This window comes from Lissotriton helveticus, chromosome 6 (assembly GCF_964261635.1).
Source record: "Lissotriton helveticus chromosome 6, aLisHel1.1, whole genome shotgun sequence".
NCBI lineage: Eukaryota > Metazoa > Chordata > Amphibia > Caudata > Salamandridae > Lissotriton > Lissotriton helveticus.
Genome location: NC_136067.1, coordinates 1,153,871,746 through 1,153,892,085, shown reverse-complemented (window position 1 = coordinate 1,153,892,085; position 20,340 = coordinate 1,153,871,746). Strand labels below are relative to the sequence as shown.

Below are 20,340 nucleotides of genomic sequence, written 5' to 3'. Positions count from 1 at the left end.
AGGTGACCCAATACCCAATTGGATATGTACCTAAAGTACATGGTATGAATTTAGAGAGAGAACAGCTGGGCTGTGGGTCTGATTAGCAGGCCACAGACGCACTAAAGTCGAAAAACCATTAAATCACATCAAAAAGTGGGGATGACCATAGGAAGCAGACCCTACTCTCCTACACCCTCCACCACCTCCTATCTCTGTGCCCTCCACCACCTCCTAACTGTGCCCTCCACCACCTCCTATCTCTGTGTCCTCCACCACCTCCTATCTCTGTGCCCTCCAGGTCCTTTCTGTCCCCTCCAGCTCCTATCTGTCCCCTCCAGCTCCTCTCTCTGTCCCTTCCAGCTTCTCTCTCTGTCCCCTCCGGCTCCTCTCTCTGTGCCCTCCGGCGCCTCTCTCTGTGCCTTCCGGCTCGTCTCTGTGCCCTCCGGCTCCTCTCTATGTGCCCTCCGGCTCCTCTCTCTGTGCCCTCCGGCTCCTCTCTCTGTGCCCTCCGGCTCCTCTCTCTGTGCCCTCCGGCTCCTCTCTCTGTGCCCTCCGGCTCCTCTCTCTGTGCCCTCCGGCTCCTCTCTCTGTGCCCTCCGGCTCCTCTCTCTGTGCCCTCGAGCTCCTCTCTCTTTGCTCCTCTCTCTGTGAACTCCACCACCTCCTGTCTCTGTGCCCTCCACCACCTCCTGTCTCTGTGCCCTCCAGATCCTCTCTCTGTGCCCTCCAGATCCTCTCTCTCTGCCCTCCAGCTCCTCTCTCTGTGCCCTCCAGCTCCGTGCCCTCCAGCTCCTCTCTCTATGCCCTCCACCTCCTCTCTCTGTGCCCTCCACCTCCTCTCTCTGTGCCCTCCACCTCCTATCTCTGTGCCCTCCACCTCCTCTCTCTGTGCCCTCCACCTCCTCTCTCTGTGCCCTCCACCTCCTCTCTCTGTGCCCTCCACCTCCTCTCTCTGTGCCCTCCACCTCCTCTCTCTGTGCCCTCCACCACCCCCTCTCATTGTGCCCTCCACCACCCCTCTCTGTGTGCCCTCCACCACCCCCTCTGTGTGCCCTCCACCACCCCCTCTGTGTGCCCTCCACCACCCCCTCTCTGTGTGCCCTCCACCACCCCCTCTCTGTGTGCCCTCCACCACCCCCTCTCTGTGTGCCCTCCACCACCCCCTCTCTGTGTGCCCTCCACCACCCCCTCTCTGTGTGCCCTCCACCACCCCCTCTCTGTGTGCCCTCCACCACCCCCTCTCTGTGTGCCCTCCACCACCCCCTCTCTGTGTGCCCTCCACCACCCCCTCTCTCTGTGCCCTCCACAACCCCCTCTCTCTGTGCCCTCCAGCTCCTCCTCTCTCTGTGCCCTCCAGCTCCTCCTCTCCATGTGCCACTAGCTGCTCTGTCTGTGCCCCCCACCACTTCCTGTCTCTGTGCCCTCCAGCACCTGTGCTCTCTATGCCCCCAGCTCCTCTCACTGTGCCCTTCAGCTCCGCTCTCTGTGCCCTCCATGACCTGCGCTCTCCAAAAAACAAATTATACCTTTGATTCGCTGGTGCAGCAAGAGATTAATTAACTACGGTATAACACTGATTGGCTAGGTGGCCTCACTTCCATTTTCTTTTAATTAAATATTTTTATTGAATTTGAACAATATCAAATCACTTATATAATCGAAAGATGTTTGGCATATGTCATCATACATAGCAGTCATCCATTTAATACAGTTATTGCACTTAGGGTGCATTATGACTTCTCCGTTCTGTACGTTGCAATTCAAGTTCTGTTGTTGAGGACACACATAGATCTCTTTGATGAGCATTCCACTTGCCCCACTTTTTATCCCATTTTTTCGGGCACCCTCTTATTTTGAACAACTCTTTTTCCGCAATCATGGATTTGTCGTATTCCCTGACCCACATCCGGAGCGAGGGGCACTTCCATTTCTGACTGGTGGCCTCTGCTTGCCACTGGGCGTGTCTGGTTGGTGGCGACGGTGGACAATTGATCATTTAGTTGCTTGACTTTTGTGCTGCGGGATACCGCAGTTCAAGGGGTCTTTTGTGTGCGATATACGCAAATTTAAGGGTAATAGGTAGGCTTTGTGCAGCCTCATACTGGATCAATTCGAATACCATATCCAAATTCCTGTTCATTTAAACACTGCCTGTATTTCCAGCATATTATTTGTTTAGGACTAAATCAAGAAAATCAGCTTGTGTTTTTTCTAGGTTTAAAATGTGAGCAAGTTTAGAAAATACATATTTAATATTATGGAAGTGCTAACTAAAGGTCGACAAACCATTGTCTCTCTCGAGCCTAGTTCAAGGTCCTTTTAAAACCTTGAGGCCAAAGCAAGCCGAGATTTCATGGTAGGGTATTTGTCCCTCCCAGTAGGTAGCGCTGCTGACTCTAGATAATGGAGAACTAGGTTATGATCCAGGCCTTGGCTCACCATCGTGTAAATCAGTGCAAACATTGGCATAGCCAATAGGTCACGCTTTTGGGACCTTATAAGTATTTAGTTATGCAGCACAATATCCTTGGTGCAACATCAACCGTTCCATGGCTAAACACTTATAATGTCCCACAGGCGAGACCTATTGGCTATGCCAATGCTTGTTTTGATTGATACAAAGAAAGAGAAATTTTGGGTATTTTGCAACCTGTCCCTGTAAGCAGTACAATTTGGAGAGGCATTTGGAGGACGACAGATCTACCAAATGACTCAGGGTGATTGAGAAGCCTATCTCCTTTTGGGAATCCTCAGCTCCCTGCATCAGCGCGCACACACGCATTACTATTAGTGTGGGTTTGTTATACCCTAGCCTGTTGCAGAAAATATGGACAAGAAACTTCATGATTATAATGCGGACTCTAGAATTGCACATTAGATGTTATGGTTAAACATAATCTACATAGATGCTTTTCTGTAAGAAAACAATCTATTAATCACATCATCTCTTTTATGACAGTGTGTCCAATAAACTTTATTAAGCTCAATGGGGCTTATAAGTGAAAGGTATCTTTTGAGGCAATACAAATTACAACATTGTAGACAATCATGTAAAACAATAAAATATGTAACCAATAAATACCGTGCTCGGATGTGCTAGTGCTGGGTGGGGGGTGGAATGACACTGCAGATAGATAGATGGATGGATGGATATTAAAGCAATTTATGAGTTATCTGTGGTTAGTATTCCTTCTTGTTCTTCACTATCTTAATGCTAAGGCACAAACACATTTTTTAATTTGAAAATTGTCTTTAAAATATAATAGACACCATTTGAGTACCTTGAGAGGTACTGCCAAAGAGTTAGTGTTATCTTCTGTTTTAACGTGTGATTTAGTGATTATAATTATAATGTACAAAGTGAATAGCTCTCTCCTCTTTATTTTTGAATTATTGATTTCGAGTTTTTCTCCATTTCAGATTTTATATGTGTCAGTTCGTTGGTTACTACTTGGGAAAAAACTGTTACTGAGGGAAGTCCCACTGCACTTGCTCAAAATCCTCTAAAGAAAAGATGTTTGAAAAAGAAAACTGGACAGCCACACAGAGCTTCCAACCTATACTCAGTGAAAAATGCTATGAATAGCCATCTATCAACTACAGATTCAGATGCAAGTTCTGATGAAACCAATGCATTGATGATGAAAGAAAAGTGTTTACCGTCCATTGTTTTGTGCGATCCGAAAGAATGTCTTGCGAGTTTTGGGGTGGAGCCGCAAACAGAAATGGAGAAGAGCCTCCCTAGCAGCAACATCAATTTAGAAAATGTTAATAGAAACATTCCAGGCTTCAACTTTGGAACTTCAAGTGATCTCTCACTTCTCAATACCATGGACAATTCTCCCTTTGACCTGTGTCATGTCTTGCTATCATTGTTAGAAAAAGTTTGTATAATTGATTTGAATTTGAATCGTAATTCTCCATTGGTAGCAAGTGTGGTACCAACTTTAACAGACTTCTTGTCTGGGTTTCGAAGCGGTTACAACATCAGTGACTTTACGGAAGCTGAAATGGTTTCTGCTGGCTGGACAGAAGAGCCGATAGCTTTAGTTCAGCGGATGATTTTTAGAACAGTGTTACATATATTATCTGTTAACATTATGAGCTTACAAACCATGCCTGATGATTTGAGAAACAATATGACTAATTTGGTTACATCGACTTTAAAAATCAAAGCATGTTTGGAAAAACAGTCCTATCCATTTGCTGCAAGACACAGGAAAATCTCAGAGGGTAGTAAGCAGAATTTCACGGTTTCCAAGTGCCGTCACACATGCCTTTTGTTATCTGAACTTTTGGAAGGAATTTTACAAATTTTGTTTTGTTGCCTGCAGACTGCTTCTTCAAATTCCTTCTATTTCAGCCAAGCCATAGATCTAGTTCATGAGTTTATACAACTCCGGGGGTTTGAGCTCTTTGAAACAGCAGTGCTACAAATGGAATGGTTATCTGCAAAAGATGAAGATCTTTTCATTCAGCCTTCAGAGCATGTTAAATATTTGATTTCCAGCATTATAAAAATAATTGGAACAATTAAAAAAGTGAAAGCAGAACAACTGCATCAAACCATGTGTACAAGGAGGAGACACAGACGATGTGAATATTCACATTTTTTGCACCACCACAGAGATATTTCTGGACTTCCATTGTCTGCTTTTAGAAATCTAGCTTTCAACAACTCTTTTGATGAAATTGGTAATGGAGATTTGTGTTATCCTGACCGTTGTTGCTGTATTGCTGTATGTGCACAGCAATGTCTGCGCTTACTCCAACATGTTTCTTTGACTAGCACGTACATGCAGCTTCTTGCAGGTATTCAGGATGTGGGAATATGCTGCTGCATGGACCCCAAGACTGTCATTGCCCCACTTCTTCATGTATTTCAGTTACCTATACTGAAAAATGTTCAGAAGCGTATTGTGGACATACTTAACAAATTTCTCTTGGACCAGTTAGGTGGTGGAGAGGTTTCTACAAAAATAAAACCTGCAACTTGCAACATTTGTACCATTGACACGGATCAACTTGATGAATTTGAAGATTTTCATGAAACGATCAGAGATGATGAACCAGCTGCACGCTGTTCTTCTCATAGGTTTCAAGGAATCTTGCCTAATAGTGGTCCTGGTGACATATTTTTGAAGTGGAATGCTCTGCAGTCGTATCAGGCTGTTGTGTTTGGAGAGGACAACCAGCTCAGTGAGCAAATTTCAAGCCACATTTGCCACTTGGTTTTGAAAGGAAATTCCCTTTTTCAGTGGAAGCTTTATATTTATATATTTAAACCAGTCCTACAAAGTGCAGTTGAATTAGTTCATCATTCACAGCTGCTCAATGTAAACATGTCCTGTGAAAATGTATGCAGATATCACAACAAGTGTTTGCCTCCAGAAGTACTGCAAACGTATTTGCAAGTGTTGCCCACATTACTCCAAATCAGGTATGGCTATTCCTTTTACCTTTTTAACATATTTACTGTGGATTTAATGTGCACCAAAATTGATAGTTTTAATTCAATTTACTGTTTAAATTGCAGGTAGCGCTAGTGTGATTGCAAAGCATTGTACTAAAAGCTGCATTGTGACCCTCAAATTGTTTCAATTAAAATGCCCAAAAACTGTGGAGAAGTGTGGCTCAGGGGTTAGAGGCAGCAGACCCGGAAGCTGAGATCGGTCCTGGACCAGGGTTCAATTCCCCGCCTCGGCGGGGTCTTGGGCTAAAAAATTCCAAGGACTCGATAATTCTCGCCCCGGTGCCTCCTCGACTCACGGGTTCACACTCTGCGACTCTGGGCAATAGCTTGCTTAATCTCCACAACGGCCCCTCGCGGCGGGATGCCTGACTTTCACCATGTGGATACCCTGCTATCTCACAGGGGAATACCAGGAAGGGTTCCCTAAGCAAGCGCCGGGAAACCCACTGCGGGTAGCTGTGCGCTATATAAGCTCAACTACATTTACATTTACATTGCAGGTAGCGCTAGTGTGATTGCAAAGCATTGTACTAAAAGCTGCATTGTGACCCTCAAATTGTTTCAATTAAAATGCCCAAAAACTAAGTAATTTGCTGTGCTAAATAAATGCCTTGAGCATTTTATTTACTTATTTTACATAATGACAAAAACCACAATTAGTATTAGGGCGGTTTACAATGAAATTGAATGTCGTACATGACAGCAATAGCAAAACTGTACAGCAGGGTTCCAAGCCAAGTAGGAATAGTTACAAGCCAAGTTATACACCAAAGAGTAAAAGAAGACCGATACCAAGGTGAGGTGCTTATTTTAGTGATGGGGGAATGAGTTAATTCAGGTAAATGTAGAAGAGGTTTGTATTTGGATATTTTCTAAAGGAAATCAGAGAGGGGTTTGTACTAAGATCAAGAGGAGTTCCAGCAAAAGGTGGCTCACTGGGCAAGGAGTGTTTCTGAACAACAGACGCTTTAGGCCCGGGAACTTCAGGTGGTGTGGGTTTTCGGTTGTAAAGTTAACATGTACTCTTTGGTTTCCAGGGATGGCGAGGAGGTTGGAGAGGTATGAGGGTGTGTTCATGGGGAAGGCTTTATTAGTGAGGCAGAATAGTTTAGGTTTAAATCTTTTTATTGAAATAGATCCCATATTAGGAAATGGATAGATTAGTTCACGGAATTACTCATAGATGCGCTAATTTACTGATCCTATGACTCCTCCTACCCCATATTTCCCTCCCAAAGGAAGTCCACCAGTCCATTGGGGAACTGTGTTCCCTTTGCAGCAGCTTTCAGGATCCATTGTGGGGTAAAATGAATCCTCTATCGCTGTGGAGTTTCTTTGGGCAGGCTGTCCACAAAAGCATTGGCAGAGCCCACCTGCGAGAACACAAATTGCTGGTCTCCGAAGTCCGCCCTCACGGGGAAGCCAGCTGAGGCTGTAATACCTCTTGTTGCCAATTTATGCCCACCTCTAGTGGCCACGCCCACCCTTCACCAAGCAGATAAAAGCGCGCCCTGAATAATAGAGCCGCATTGGACCTGAGTCTCCTGAGGCGGAAAGCCGGGAGTGAAACCTTGCAAAAATTGTGACTTTGATTTTAAAACTGTGATAATTTGTATTTTAACTGCGTTGCGCACTCCCCCCCCAGCACTGACCTCATATCCCCCTAGACAGTCAATCTCAACACTATCAGGACAGGATTCCACTCGCACGCCGCCATCACCGGCCGCGAGGAGCCACGGACACGCCCACCTCTAGTGGCCACGCCCACCCCTCCAACGCGCATTCTCCTTCCAATAAATTATGTGTCAGTTCAGGCAGCGCAGCGGACGGGCGCAGCGGGCGCGCCGTCAGCGCGCCGAAGGCGCGCCAAAGGCAAGCCCGTCTGGGCCCGTCCGGGCCCAGACGGACCCAGGCCCAGAGACTCTGTCGGATGTCCCTCATGACCGGGTGGTATATACTGGAGATATGCTCCGCGCGCTTCAACCTAAGAAAATCCTGGCCTGCTACCACACGCACACTGATGGTAAGCCCTTCTTTAATTGTAAGCGCTGCAACCCCACTCCTTTGGGCTCAGCAGAACCCGGACTGAGGATGGGACTCCTCAACTGCCGCTCCCTCCCCAAACATGCGCTCGAAACATACCTGTTAATCCAAGACCATGATTTCGATCTGCTGTTTTTAACAGAAACGTGGCTATCAGACAGTTCCGACTCGGACATCGTCACGGCCCTTCCCCCAGGGTACCTCTGTCAAGCCTTACACAGACCCAAAGGGAGGGGAGGGGGGGTAGCCTTAATCTTCAGGGAACAACTCACCTGTAGAATTTCCAACGCCCATATCGAGGATTGTGAAAGCTGTCAATTCTCCATCCAAACCTCCCCAGCTAACTCCCTGTCAGGGCTTTTGATCTACCGCCCCCCAGGTGCCCCTGGGAACTTCCTCAATGCCGTTATTGAATCTGTCTCACAATTAGCATCTTCTGCCTCCAACTTTCTTATTCTAGGCGACCTGAACTTTCATTTCATGGACCCCACTGACCGGATAGCCTCCGACCTCCTTCAAGACCTATTGTCACTCAATATCCGACTGGTCAACAATGAGCCTACCCATGAGAAGGGACACTTACTGGACCCCATCCTTACCAATGTGGCAACCATCACCACGAGGCCACCCTGGTGATGGTGGAGACAGACCATTCCCTGGTCCCTATCTTCTGGGAAACACCCACCATGACCCCTCAAACTACTAAAATTCTGGTCACCGATAGACGGTGGAAGAAACTCATACCCAGGGAATGGGCTACTGCTCTTGCAGACTCCCTCCCTGAGCTATCCACCGATCCTGCTACGGCCGATAAGCAGTTCAATGAGTGGATCACTTCTTCTTTCGATACACTCCTCCCCAAAACTACCTCCTTTAAACATCCCAAAAGAGTATCGTCCGCTCCATGGTACACTCCAGAGCTTAAAGCACTGCGCCAAGAGTGCAAGAGAACGGAACGCTCTTGGAGGAAAAACAAATCGGAAACAAACAAAGATGCTTATTCTATTTCTCTCTCAAGGTATAAAACTGCGATTCGCATAACTAAAAGTGCTTTCTTCCAGGAAAGAATAGAGAAAGCGGTATGCTCAAGTAAGGAATCCTACGCCATCCTAAAAGAACTTCTCAAAACCCCAGAACCTGGGCCGAGACACCCCACAGACCCCAAAGCTGATCAGGAAAAATGCCAACAGCTGGCCAATTTTTTCCATGAAAAAATTCAAAAAATTCTTGATTCAATCCCCACCGCGAATCCATGCGAGGAAAACGATCTCCCGCACTCCCTAACACCCAGTTGTCTCTCCTCCTGGGGTCAAGTTACGATCGAAGAAGTAGGAAACACGTTAAAATCCATAAAAAGCGGATCCCCCAGGGACCCCGCCCCACTTCGGATCCTCAAGGAGGTAGCTCCCACGATTACCCCCCCCCTGGCTCATCTGATCAACGCCTCATTCCAACAGGGTGTTGTCCCCCCAAGCTGGAAGACGGCAGTCGTGAAAGCTCTATTAAAGAAACCCTCCCTCGACCCTGAAAATCTAGCTAATTACAGGCCCATCTCCCTACTCCCAGGAGTCAGCAAGATTGCTGAAAAACTGGTTAATAAACAACTTTCCCAGTTCCTGGAGGTCAATAACAAGCTAAAAAGTTCCCAGACGGGCTTTCGCCCAGGGCAGGGCACTGACATCGCCCTCCTGGCGGCGGTTGAGGAGGCCAGAGTGATGGAAATCAAAAATCCCATCTCAGGGGTTTGCACTAACACCTGATCCTTTAAAGCAGCATGAAAAAAGTTGGCACAGAATCTGTAATCAAGAGAAACATATTTATTAAATTACAACAAGTGAGGCCATGTCACACAGAAGCCGCAGCACTCTGTATGAGATGGTCTGAGGACTGAAGGCCACAGTATCTCTTATATACCCTCACAGTGGCTAAAAAGGGGCAGTACAAGTGCACATAAGAAGAGTTACACACATAGATGGTCATACAGAAAATGCACAGTCGACAAGTAGGAGGAGCTAACAGTTTTGCCAATGCTAGCAAGCACATCCTGACAGTTACAGAATATTAGCAGCTGCAAGCACAACTGAGCATGTGCAAAGTAGGAGGAAGAGGCTAAATATACCGAGCAGAGAACAGCAAGATAGGACTGAGTACATGGTGAGCACATGGCCATCTAAAATGGCTGCCAAATACAAAATGGATTCCATAAAAAGACAAGATAGTCTCTAAATACAGGATGTCTTCTGCTAATGCTTAATCTAATCGCTGCTAAATTACGACAGACGACCCTTTCAGCATTAGCTGAAGACATTCCCATGATCCAGTAAGAACATAGAAAATATTTGTACATTCAATTTCACAATTTATCAATATCCTAATTTATTCCTAGGGGAGCATTTTCCAGTCTAAACATTTCACTAAGGGTATCAGCAGAAATCCAAGAAAAACGGGCATTGGATCATAATAAACATACAGACAGTAGGAGAAAGCAATGGCCACTATTATAAACAGAATTATCATTTTTCTTGGCCTAAGCTAAAGCAAATCCTAAAATCATCTAGTAGACATTTTCAGGGCTCCTATGCATTTCAGTGACTATTCATTTTAAATTTCAGAATAGCTAACAGCTCATATCTAATAAAAACATTTTCCAATTGACTGTTACATTTTCCTTTTATGAGGGCTAGAACATCAAGCATATCTGGGACCAGGAGGACCACACAGGGCCATAGGAATTAGGACCAAGAGCTGCAAAGGGCTGCTCTTCAAAAATGGGACAACTAAAAGGGATACATTATTGACAAAAAGAGGAAGTCCTTGGGGAAATTGAAGCCGTTGTACAACCAACCAGAGGGGGAGTCTTCTCCCTGTGTCCGTTTGAGCCTCACAGGCAGGCTCTTGTTGTTTCCACGGTGGAGCTGCACAACTCGCAACTCAAGAATCACAGTCCAGTTTCAAGGAAAAAAGTCTCTTCTTTCAGGATAGGGCAGTCACCCAACAGGCAAATGCTCTTAGCGATCCTGTCCAGTGTCTCAAACAGTGCACCACTTCTCTTCACTTCAATCTAACAGGCACCAGAGACACAGCACTTGAACCCTAATCTCAAGTCCTTCCCTATCTCCTATATTGCTCTGCTGGCGCACTGCTCATTCGTTGGGGCTACACATTTGCATCCAGTGTACCCAGGTATCTCTTGACCAACAAACAAAGGTGCAAACTTGTATTCACTTTAGGACCAGAAATCAGAGGCCTTATTCTAGGATCTCTGAAGCAACCCTTATTTCAGAAGGGGTCACCTCAAGCAAAACCTCCTTGCCATTCTGGTCGGTCTGTGACTCTCAGCTGGGCATGATCCACGATTTCTCCTTTCTGATTTGTGACCCCGTCTTTCGCTCAAAACAGTGGCAGGGGTACACACTTAATCACAGGGCTTCCGCCTTCACTGAGGTCCTAGTTGCCAGCAATGCCTGTGCTGGTTACCTTCACTTTGGCTTCAAGCTGCACTGGTGCTGACGCTGACTCCCCAGGCTGAATCTGATGTCCGGGCCCCTCTGGTAGTGGTTTATACAGCAGCAAATATCTATTGGTGGACAGAACAAATTGTCTTTAGACAAGGCACAGAAACAGTCTATCAACAGAGTGTTAGAAAATACTTCCTAGTCTTGGGATGCCCCATATATTAGCAAGGCACCCAAGAACCACTTCCATCTATCTATGTGAGAGTAAAGAAAAACACAGGCTGGACCTATTGGCAAGTATACAAAAAACAATTCATTGCAGGGGATTTGCTAGCAGGTGGCCTGCAATCTTCAAAGGAGTGGCCATACACCATGGGACTATAGTGATCTAAAACAAAATATTGTCATAGAGTACAAAGACAAAAGGTAGTAGGTAAAACAGCACCTCTAGCCTCTTCAATTATGTTTCCATGTGAGACCATACCCTCTACCATCTAAAGGTAGACAGCTACATAGAAAATTCTGTTTGAGTGGATGTTTTTACACATAGTGACATTGGCTAAGGGGGTAAACACACTGTCCTCAATTATTAAGTGTAGGTGTTCCTAAATTCCTTATCTAGAACACCTCAAAAAGAGAAATCACATAATACAGATTATCAGGGACATGTAGACTAATTGTGCGTCAGGTGGACTATACAATACAAAAGCTAATAGCAATGTAGAAACAACAGACAAGAACTAGAGTCCTGGTATTTCTATGATTAGGACACATCTGATCCCACCAAAAATTAAAGCAGCAGGGAAAAGAACTAAAAACCAAATTAGAATAGGCATTTGAATTTGTCATACTAAATACACGTGAAAGTATCTCCTATTGAGGTGGACAACTGATCTTACTATAATCTATCACTACCCTAACAGTCAGACTAGAAAACATCCGAGTAGGCCTAAAGAAAAATTTTAAAAACCAGTTTGGTCATACAAAAGGGAATTACACATATTATAGAGGAACCTGATACATCACTGTAGTCTGGAAATGTAAACCTCTAAATGGTGAAAGAAAAACAAAAAAGAAAATAGGACTAGAACACAGCTAAAACCCCCAAATACTAGGCACAATGTGACATCAATCAGGGGAGAAGCAGCAAAAGAAAAATCTATAGGAAGGACAAAAAGTACTTGGGTGATAGTCAAGTTTGTGACATAATGCCAAGAGCATGGGTGATACAAAAAAGTCAAAAATAGTACACATATTATAACTCTACCGCTGGCCACTACACCATCTACGGTAATCTCAGCTAGTGATCCCATTCCTTCCTTTCTCGGGGAAAATGAAACCTGGTTTCCTTTTAAGACAGAACATCATTTAACTAATACTATATAGAAATTAGGTCACCTTGCATAAGAGTCACAGATCTATAATTGCTTCCTTAGGTCCAATCAAGGAAATATAAATGTGAGGCTGCCTTTTCCTTAAGGGAAAAGAGCAGTAACGTGAGTAAAGGTGACACACTTTGCTGTATATATTATAACCACATAGGCATGCACTTGGTGAAGTGCTGTCTGTTCTTGCTCACAATATAACAATATCATATATCATAATTTAGTATCAGCAAGTTTTACCACTTAACAAGTTTTAACCACTGTTGCTCAAAGGATATACATCGTCATGTCATCCCTTCACAACACAGCAAAACTTACAAAAGCACCAACATGGATCACAAACATACATAATATAGGACATGTCATGCCAAGCCATCAGATATACTTTGCTGTATACCTAAGCACAGAAAAAACACAATAGCATGCAACACCATTTCATGCACTTTCTGCACAATAAACACTCCAATAACATAAAAAAAAACATTCGGGCCCATTTTAATTTTGTCAGACTTATACCTAAATAACACCTTCTTTTAATCCATCCTCACCCCTTTGACAGCAGATCAAGCAGTCAGGGAAGATCAGCTGTCAAATATAACTTACTGTGTCGCGTCAGACACACAGGAAAAGCAGGGAAAATTCATGGAAGAAATGCAAAAAACATGAAAATGCACAAATAATTCATTTCAAAGAAGTCATAAAAACACATCTTTGTTTCATCATACAGCCAATACTTCACATAACACGCAAAATCTCAAGTGGAACCACCCAGCTTTTGTAAATGTACAAAATATCTTAAGCAATAACTCTTTCACAGCCTCTGCGTGTCCCTTACACCAACCCCCCAGTTTAGGCCCTGCTGTTTATAAAAAGCCGTGTCAGGAATGCACTCTTCAAATGTCGACGTGAATGGCTCCTTTGCGTGACGCTTTTCCAAGCAATCATTTCACCATTTGTTGTCACATACTCCTAAGCCCCCACCACACTGACTTAAAGGTCAAAATCTGGCTGGAGCACCAAGCTTTCTTGTAACCTCCCTGTGAAACTGACAAAGACAATAAGTCTCTGCAAGTCTGTGCAATAATCAACCCTATTTAAAAAAAGACATTTTAAATATATTACTTCTTTTAGAGAACTACAATTTATTTATTCTCAGAGCCTGTGAATAATTTATGGAACATAACACACCATACCAGCTTCAGAATAAATGTGTGTCACTGTGCCATGCAATGTTACACATTTTATCAACCTTAAATGAATGAATGGCTCAGTAGGCCCGCTGAAGTCAAAACTTTCAACCCTGATATTAAACATAAGCCTCTGCGCTGGGCACATTGACTCACTAAGCTATGAAAAAGCAAACGTGCGCATTTGTATTATACTTGAATGTATGCATTCACTGAAGCCTAAGGCATTATAAAACTAGTTTAAATGGCAAGAAAGCCTTTTAAAATGGTCTATTTAACTCAATATCGTTTTTGCAATTTGAGGTACTTAAAAATAAATAACCTATACTTGTGTTACATATTAATCATCCTCAGATTGTTCTTTACAGATTGCAGAAATCAGACTTAGACATATCTCATATAGATCTTTAAAAAAAATGACTTCTTACGCCTGCGCCAAGTGAAGGTCCCATACATAAATGTCCTCATTATGCAGTACTGCACAACTTAAATTAAATTATAATGCTAGGAGGTCACAATATGAGTATTGAACTTTATGAATATCAAAAAACGATTTTAAAAAGCACTTATTTTGTTTTCAAATTTTTTTTATGTCATAATTCAAAATTACTCTCCATATTTCGTTTTTGTAATAATCCTATATTTAAAACCAAGCTGCATCCCTATCATAAATCTGCCCCTTGCTTATGTTTTTAGAGCAACTATTCAAAAGCCTAAGTACATAAGCTCAATTTTAAATATACGACAACTTCGCGCCACTTTTGTTTGAAAAGGACAATGATTTTAGCAACAGAGCCAGACATGTGCTGACGAGAAAAATGCTAAAAGAGAAGGAAAACCGAAATTGAAATGTCTGTCTGTGATACAAATAATTAACCTTATTTTTGTAAACCTTGCTTCCAAAATAACACTCTGAGATGCAAAGTTGCACGTTTAACTAAGGAAGAAGTCCTGGCTAAATAAACGAGGCCTGCGAAAATAACAGCTGTGCCCTTGACGGCAGGCCCTACCCAGTGTTAAATTTCCTGGAGGCAGCCTTACTAAAAACAGACATTCCAAGCTTTGAAATGCGTGTTTAAGAATACATATTTTAAGTTCTGAAAAACTCACTCCAGCTAAACTGTTTTGCCTGTAAGCATCTTAATGCAATGTATATTAAGTAAACACGCTATGAGTGTGTTGTCTACAAAAACACACAATTTCATTTTTCTGCTATAGGCCTTTAATATTCCTAGTGAATAAGAATTTTTAGTTTCATCCCTTAAACATTTAACAGTTGTACATATGCGCTATTCCTTACCCTATAACTTTAAAGAGCAACATATAGTTATGTTAGCACATCACATAGGTCACTCCTGAATTTCTATCGAATTTTTATCCAATATTAATTAATCTAACAGTATGTTGAACAGACTGAAAACATCAAAAATAACCACAAAAATACATATGAGCTCAGTTCAGACATAAACAGAAAGGGGTAAAACAGAAAAGACACACATTACAGCGCGCTTTAGCCATGTTTCATAAATAGCGACGACGCAATGTACAAGCAAAAGTTACATGAATGGGAAAAACCCACAAACCAGCTAGACATTTAAACACACCTTTTAAACCATGGGTCAACACTAAAGCCAGAAACAAAACAGACTGCATCCAAACCACCTGTGTAAATACCAGTGGTAAGTCATATTTACAAGGAGAAACCCTATTCTCAACAGTATTCTAAAAACTGAAGTAGAAATACTTTCAATTCACTAATTCAGGCTGGCAGAACACCAAAAACCGCTCTGCATATCTTCATACATAAAATTCGACAGAACAAAGGATCCTCATATGTATTATGGGCATATTTAAATTCCCTGGGGAAAAATTTCACCAAGGAAGAAATATGTTTTCATACCTAAAACCTATTTTAAGTTTTCCCTCTAGGGGAAGCCGGCTAATTCAATTCATATCTCACTATGGTACCTCTCATAAAACTACACATTTTACATGTGAGTTTGGAACAGGCATGCAAACAAACATAATGCAAAATATGCATTATCATAATCTAAAATGGCACTTAATCATTGCGCCGCTCATAACCATAAATGGAGAAACATCTCCACATTACTTGCCTACATGTGTTGCAACGCATATATCACATAATCCATATCATAAATACAATCATCTATTGTATCTACATATGAACCCAGGCCTACCACTAAAACTAAGCTAGAAGAAAACCATAATATTCAAACTATAGTAACGAAAGCCTGTAGAAACTCCCAGGCTAATACTAGAGGGATCAATGCCAACAATCTTAGGAGAGTGGCATTAACGCCTGAAGAATCTCTGCCACCCTTGAGCATTGAGCATTTTCGCTGCGCTCTACTCAATTGTCGATCGGCAAATAAACATGCGGCAGACATAGCTGATCTCATTCTTAACCATAACATTGACATAATCATTCTAACGGAAACATGGCTCTCTGACTCTTCGTCGCCCTGCCTAGACCTACTGGTCCCCCCTAACTACCAGATTTTGAGGCAGGACAGAATCATCAGAAAAGGTGGTGGCATCGCTTGTATACATAAATCTGACATTTCCATAACAAAAATACAAGCTGAGCCTTTAGAGTCGTGTGAATATCTAGGCATGTCCTTAAGAGCAGCAAATAACATGAACTGTAAACTACATGCCTTATACCACCCCCCGGGTACTAAGACCAAATTCACAGACCAGTTGATAGAAATCATAACTTCTAACTCTAATCTGCAGACGAGCGATATATTCTTAGGAGACTTCAACATGCATTGGGAAGATCATGATGACAATCAAATCACCCTATTAAAATCCTTCCTGGATAGCCAATCCTTAGTCCAAGGATGTCATCTCCCCACCCACAATAAAGGATCTATTCTTGATTGGATCATAGCTAAAGAGAAATCTATTGAGAACATTGCAATCACACCCTGCGACTGGTCGGACCACCACATAATTACCTTCGAAATCCTCCTCAGAAAATCTAAATCATCTACACAAACTATTAAACCTAAAAAATGGTCTAGGGACACCAGAGAAATTAATATGGAAAACCTAGCGGCACGATGCAATATTGATCTGCAGCCACCCATGAGCATGGAGGACGTCAACGACCTCACGCTACATTACAACGAAACAATGTCCAGCATCATTGAGGACATAGCCCCGCTAAAACTAAAAAGATTCTCAGACAAAGACAAAAACCCATGGTTCAACGGAGCCCTAAATGAAGAAAGAAGGTCACTGAGATCAGCTGAACGTAAATGGCGACAACACCCCTCCTCACCCCAGCTAACCTTACTGAGACAATCCAGGAAAGCGTATAATAAAAGCATTATTAAATCTAAAAAAGAATTCTTCAGGAAAGAACTGGACAATGCAGTTAATAGACCAAGGAAACTATTCGATCTACTTAAAGATCAATCTAACAAGGCGGCCAAAATAGCTCCAGTCCTTGCCAAAACTTGCTTAAACAGCGAAGACTTCTCGATCTTCTTTACAAACAAAGCCAACTCATTGGAGAGGGAACTCAAAAAAGCGGCGGATGACATTGAATTGGTGAAGGACTGGGGAGATAAGGTGCCGGAGGAACCAGAATCAGCCGAACCCAAAAACAGTGCGAGATGGTCAGATTTTACACAGGTCAGCGAATTAGACATTTCAAAAATCATGGCGACCTCGAAACCTAACAATCATTACAATGATCCCCTTCCGGCGAAATGCTGGTCCTCCATAAATCACCTGCTAATCCCGGCCTGGTCCAAGATCATTAATGCCTCGTTGTCTCAAGGTCAAATACCAGCCTGCTTAAAAACAGGACAAGTCATCCCACTCCTAAAAAAAACGACTGAGAACCCTTTAGATGCGAACAACTTTAGACCGGTAACCAATATTCCCATGTTGGCCAAAATTCTGGAAAAATGTGTCCAACATCAATTGAGCCTACACATCTCTAAATTCAAGCTTCTAAATGACTGCCAATCCGGTTTCCGTCCAAATCACAGTACAGAAACTGCGATTCTGCACATAGTAGATGACGCTTTACTGGCTCTGGACCAGAATAAAACATGCCTCCTAATCTTATTGGACCTGTCGTCAGCTTTCGACACGGTGAACCATGCCTATATCCTCGATCGACTTAAAAACAGGATGGGATTCGAGGGGACAGTGCTATCCTGGTTCAGCTCCTTTCTGGAGAATAGATCACAAAAAATAATGGTCAATCAAACCCTTTCAAATGCAACTGACAATACTATAGGAGTTCCTCAAGGCTCAACGCTATCTCCATCACTTTTCAATCTATACGTAGAACCTCTTACGGAAATACTTCAAAATGCTAACATTGCTTACCATATGTATGCTGATGACACTCAGCTGTACATTAAGGTTGCGTCGACTGAAGATTTAAAGACAATGAACATTGCTCTAGCAAGAACACTTCTATGGCTAACCAAGAACCACCTAAAACTTAATCCTCAAAAAACGGAATTCCTCCTGATTACTCCTAAAAAAAGCAAAACATTGATTGCTGAATGGTCCAACCTCATCACAGCTCTAAAGTGCACTCCGAAGATTGTGGAGTCAACTAAATCTCTGGGTATCATTCTGGACAAAAACCTTAATATGTCTGTACATATCAACACAATGGCAAAAAACGCCAGGTTCCACTTAAGCTACTTAAGAAGACTAAAGCCTTTCTTAAACAAAACAGACCTCAAAACAGCAGTTCAGGCATTGGTCATCTCAAGGATTGAATACGGTTGCACAACCTTAGCCGGGCTCCCTAAGATCTCAACAGCCCCACTGAAAGCATGCCTTAATGCAGCCACAAGACTCATAGCGGGATCCAAAAAATTTGACCATATCTCCCCCCACTTGAAAGCTCTCAACTGGCTTCCTTTCGAAGCACGAATCCAGTTCAAGCTGGCATGTGTCACACACAAAGCAATTCACAACAAATATCCAGTCTACCTCGCCAAGAAACTCACGTTGTCGGGAGGGTCCCGTTCCTCCAGGAGCAATGCTGATCTACTACTGAAACCGGCGCGCTTCCATAAGAAAAGAACTTATGACCGAGCATTCTCAGGGGCGGCACCGAGAATTTGGAACGCCCTCCCCCCGGAGTTGAGAAGAATTCCAACCATCGCAAAATTTAAAAAGGAAGCAAAATCGTTTTATATGAGGAAATTTCTCCCTTAAATCCTTATAACTGTACTTCTTTTATTTCATTCGGCCTGGCTGGTAGAATTTCCACACAAGCAACTCACTGTACTAGGTTGAAATGTTATTCTAGTTTTTATCTCATTTAGTTCCAAAGACTTTATAGAAATCTATATGTGAACTTTTTGGTTATGTTAGCTCTTACGGATTTGCTAATACGTAATCACCTATGGCTAGTAACATGTAAAGTTAAGAATGTTGTTTATATGCTATTGTAAAGCGCTCTGATACCCTGTGCAGGGTCATGTTCGCGCTATAAAAAACACTAAAAATAAATAAAATAAATAAAATAAAATGATCGATCATCCATACATATCCATATCCATAAGCCACAGCAAGCGTATCCTAAAACTGCCTTGCGAGTCACTGGCTACCATAAGCTCACAGTAATTACCATACAATGGTTCTTACCAAGCACGAGCGTCCAGATTCTATCTGCCAAGTTTTGAATGACCTAACAGTCTTTTCTTTTAAAATATTCACGCCAGAAATGTTCTCAGTCAGGGGTGCCATCATGTGGAGGATTAAAAATCAGTAAGATCAGAAGTAGACTGGGCTACAGAGACTAAGAACCCCCAGAATTGGTACCTCCTTTAGTAGAATCCTGCCTTGTCTTCCTCAGTAAATGTCTGTCTCCTGACCAAAAACCGCTCCTGCAGATAGACACCGCTCTGATGAGCCCCAAGTTGGCGCGCCAAATGATGGAAATCAAAAATCCCATCTCAGGGGTTTGCACTAACACCTGATCCTTTAAAGCAGCATGAAAAAAGTTGGCACAGAATCTGTAATCAAGAGAAACATATTTATTAAATTACAACAAGTGAGGCCATGTCACACAGAAGCCGCAGCACTCTGTATGAGATGGTCTGAGGACTGAAGGCCACAGTATCTCTTATATACCCTCACAGTGGCTAAAAAGGGGCAGTACAAGTGCACATAAGAAGAGTTACACACATAGATGGTCATACAGAAAATGCACAGTCGACAAGTAGGAGGAGCTAACAGTTTTGCCAATGCTAGCAAGCACATCCTGACAGTTACAGAATATTAGCAGCTGCAAGCACAACTGAGCATGTGCAAAGTAGGAGGAAGAGGCTAAATATACCGAGCAGAGAACAGCAAGATAGGACTGAGTACATGGTGAGCACATGGCCATCTAAAATGGCTGCCAAATACAAAATGGATTCCATAAAAAGACAAGATAGTCTCTAAATACAGGATGTCTTCTGCTAATGCTTAATCTAATCGCTGCTAAATTACGACAAGAGCACTATTGGACGGAGGAGCATCAGTGGCAGTGATCCTCCTCGACCTAAGCGCGGCTTTTGATACCGTCAACCACCAACTTCTCATTAAAAGACTCAAGAGAGTTGGTGTGGAAGGCTTGGCCCTATCCTGGCTATCATCCTTTCTGGCTCAGCGGAACTACCAGATCTGGGAGAAGAACGCCCGCTCCTCCGAAACTCCCCTCCAATGTGGGGTGCCTCAGGGCTCCTCCCTGAGCCCCACATTATTTAATATCTACATGTCCACATTGGAGGAGGTTATCACCCCGTTCGGAGTGAGCGTCG

The 20,340-nt window shown here is 43.0% G+C and overlaps 1 protein-coding gene across 2 annotated transcripts in view; it reads left to right on the top strand.

Moving 5' to 3' along the window:
• LYST (lysosomal trafficking regulator) overlaps positions 1 to 20,340 on the top strand; it is a 3,192,287-nt gene that overhangs the window by 173,447 nt on the left and 2,998,500 nt on the right. For both annotated transcript variants that reach the window (XM_078648813.1, XM_078648812.1), the window contains exon 4: positions 3,403 to 5,422. In XM_078648813.1, the coding sequence (XP_078504939.1) occupies positions 3,403 to 5,422 (2,020 nt within the window). The remainder of the gene's footprint in view (positions 1 to 3,402; positions 5,423 to 20,340) is intronic.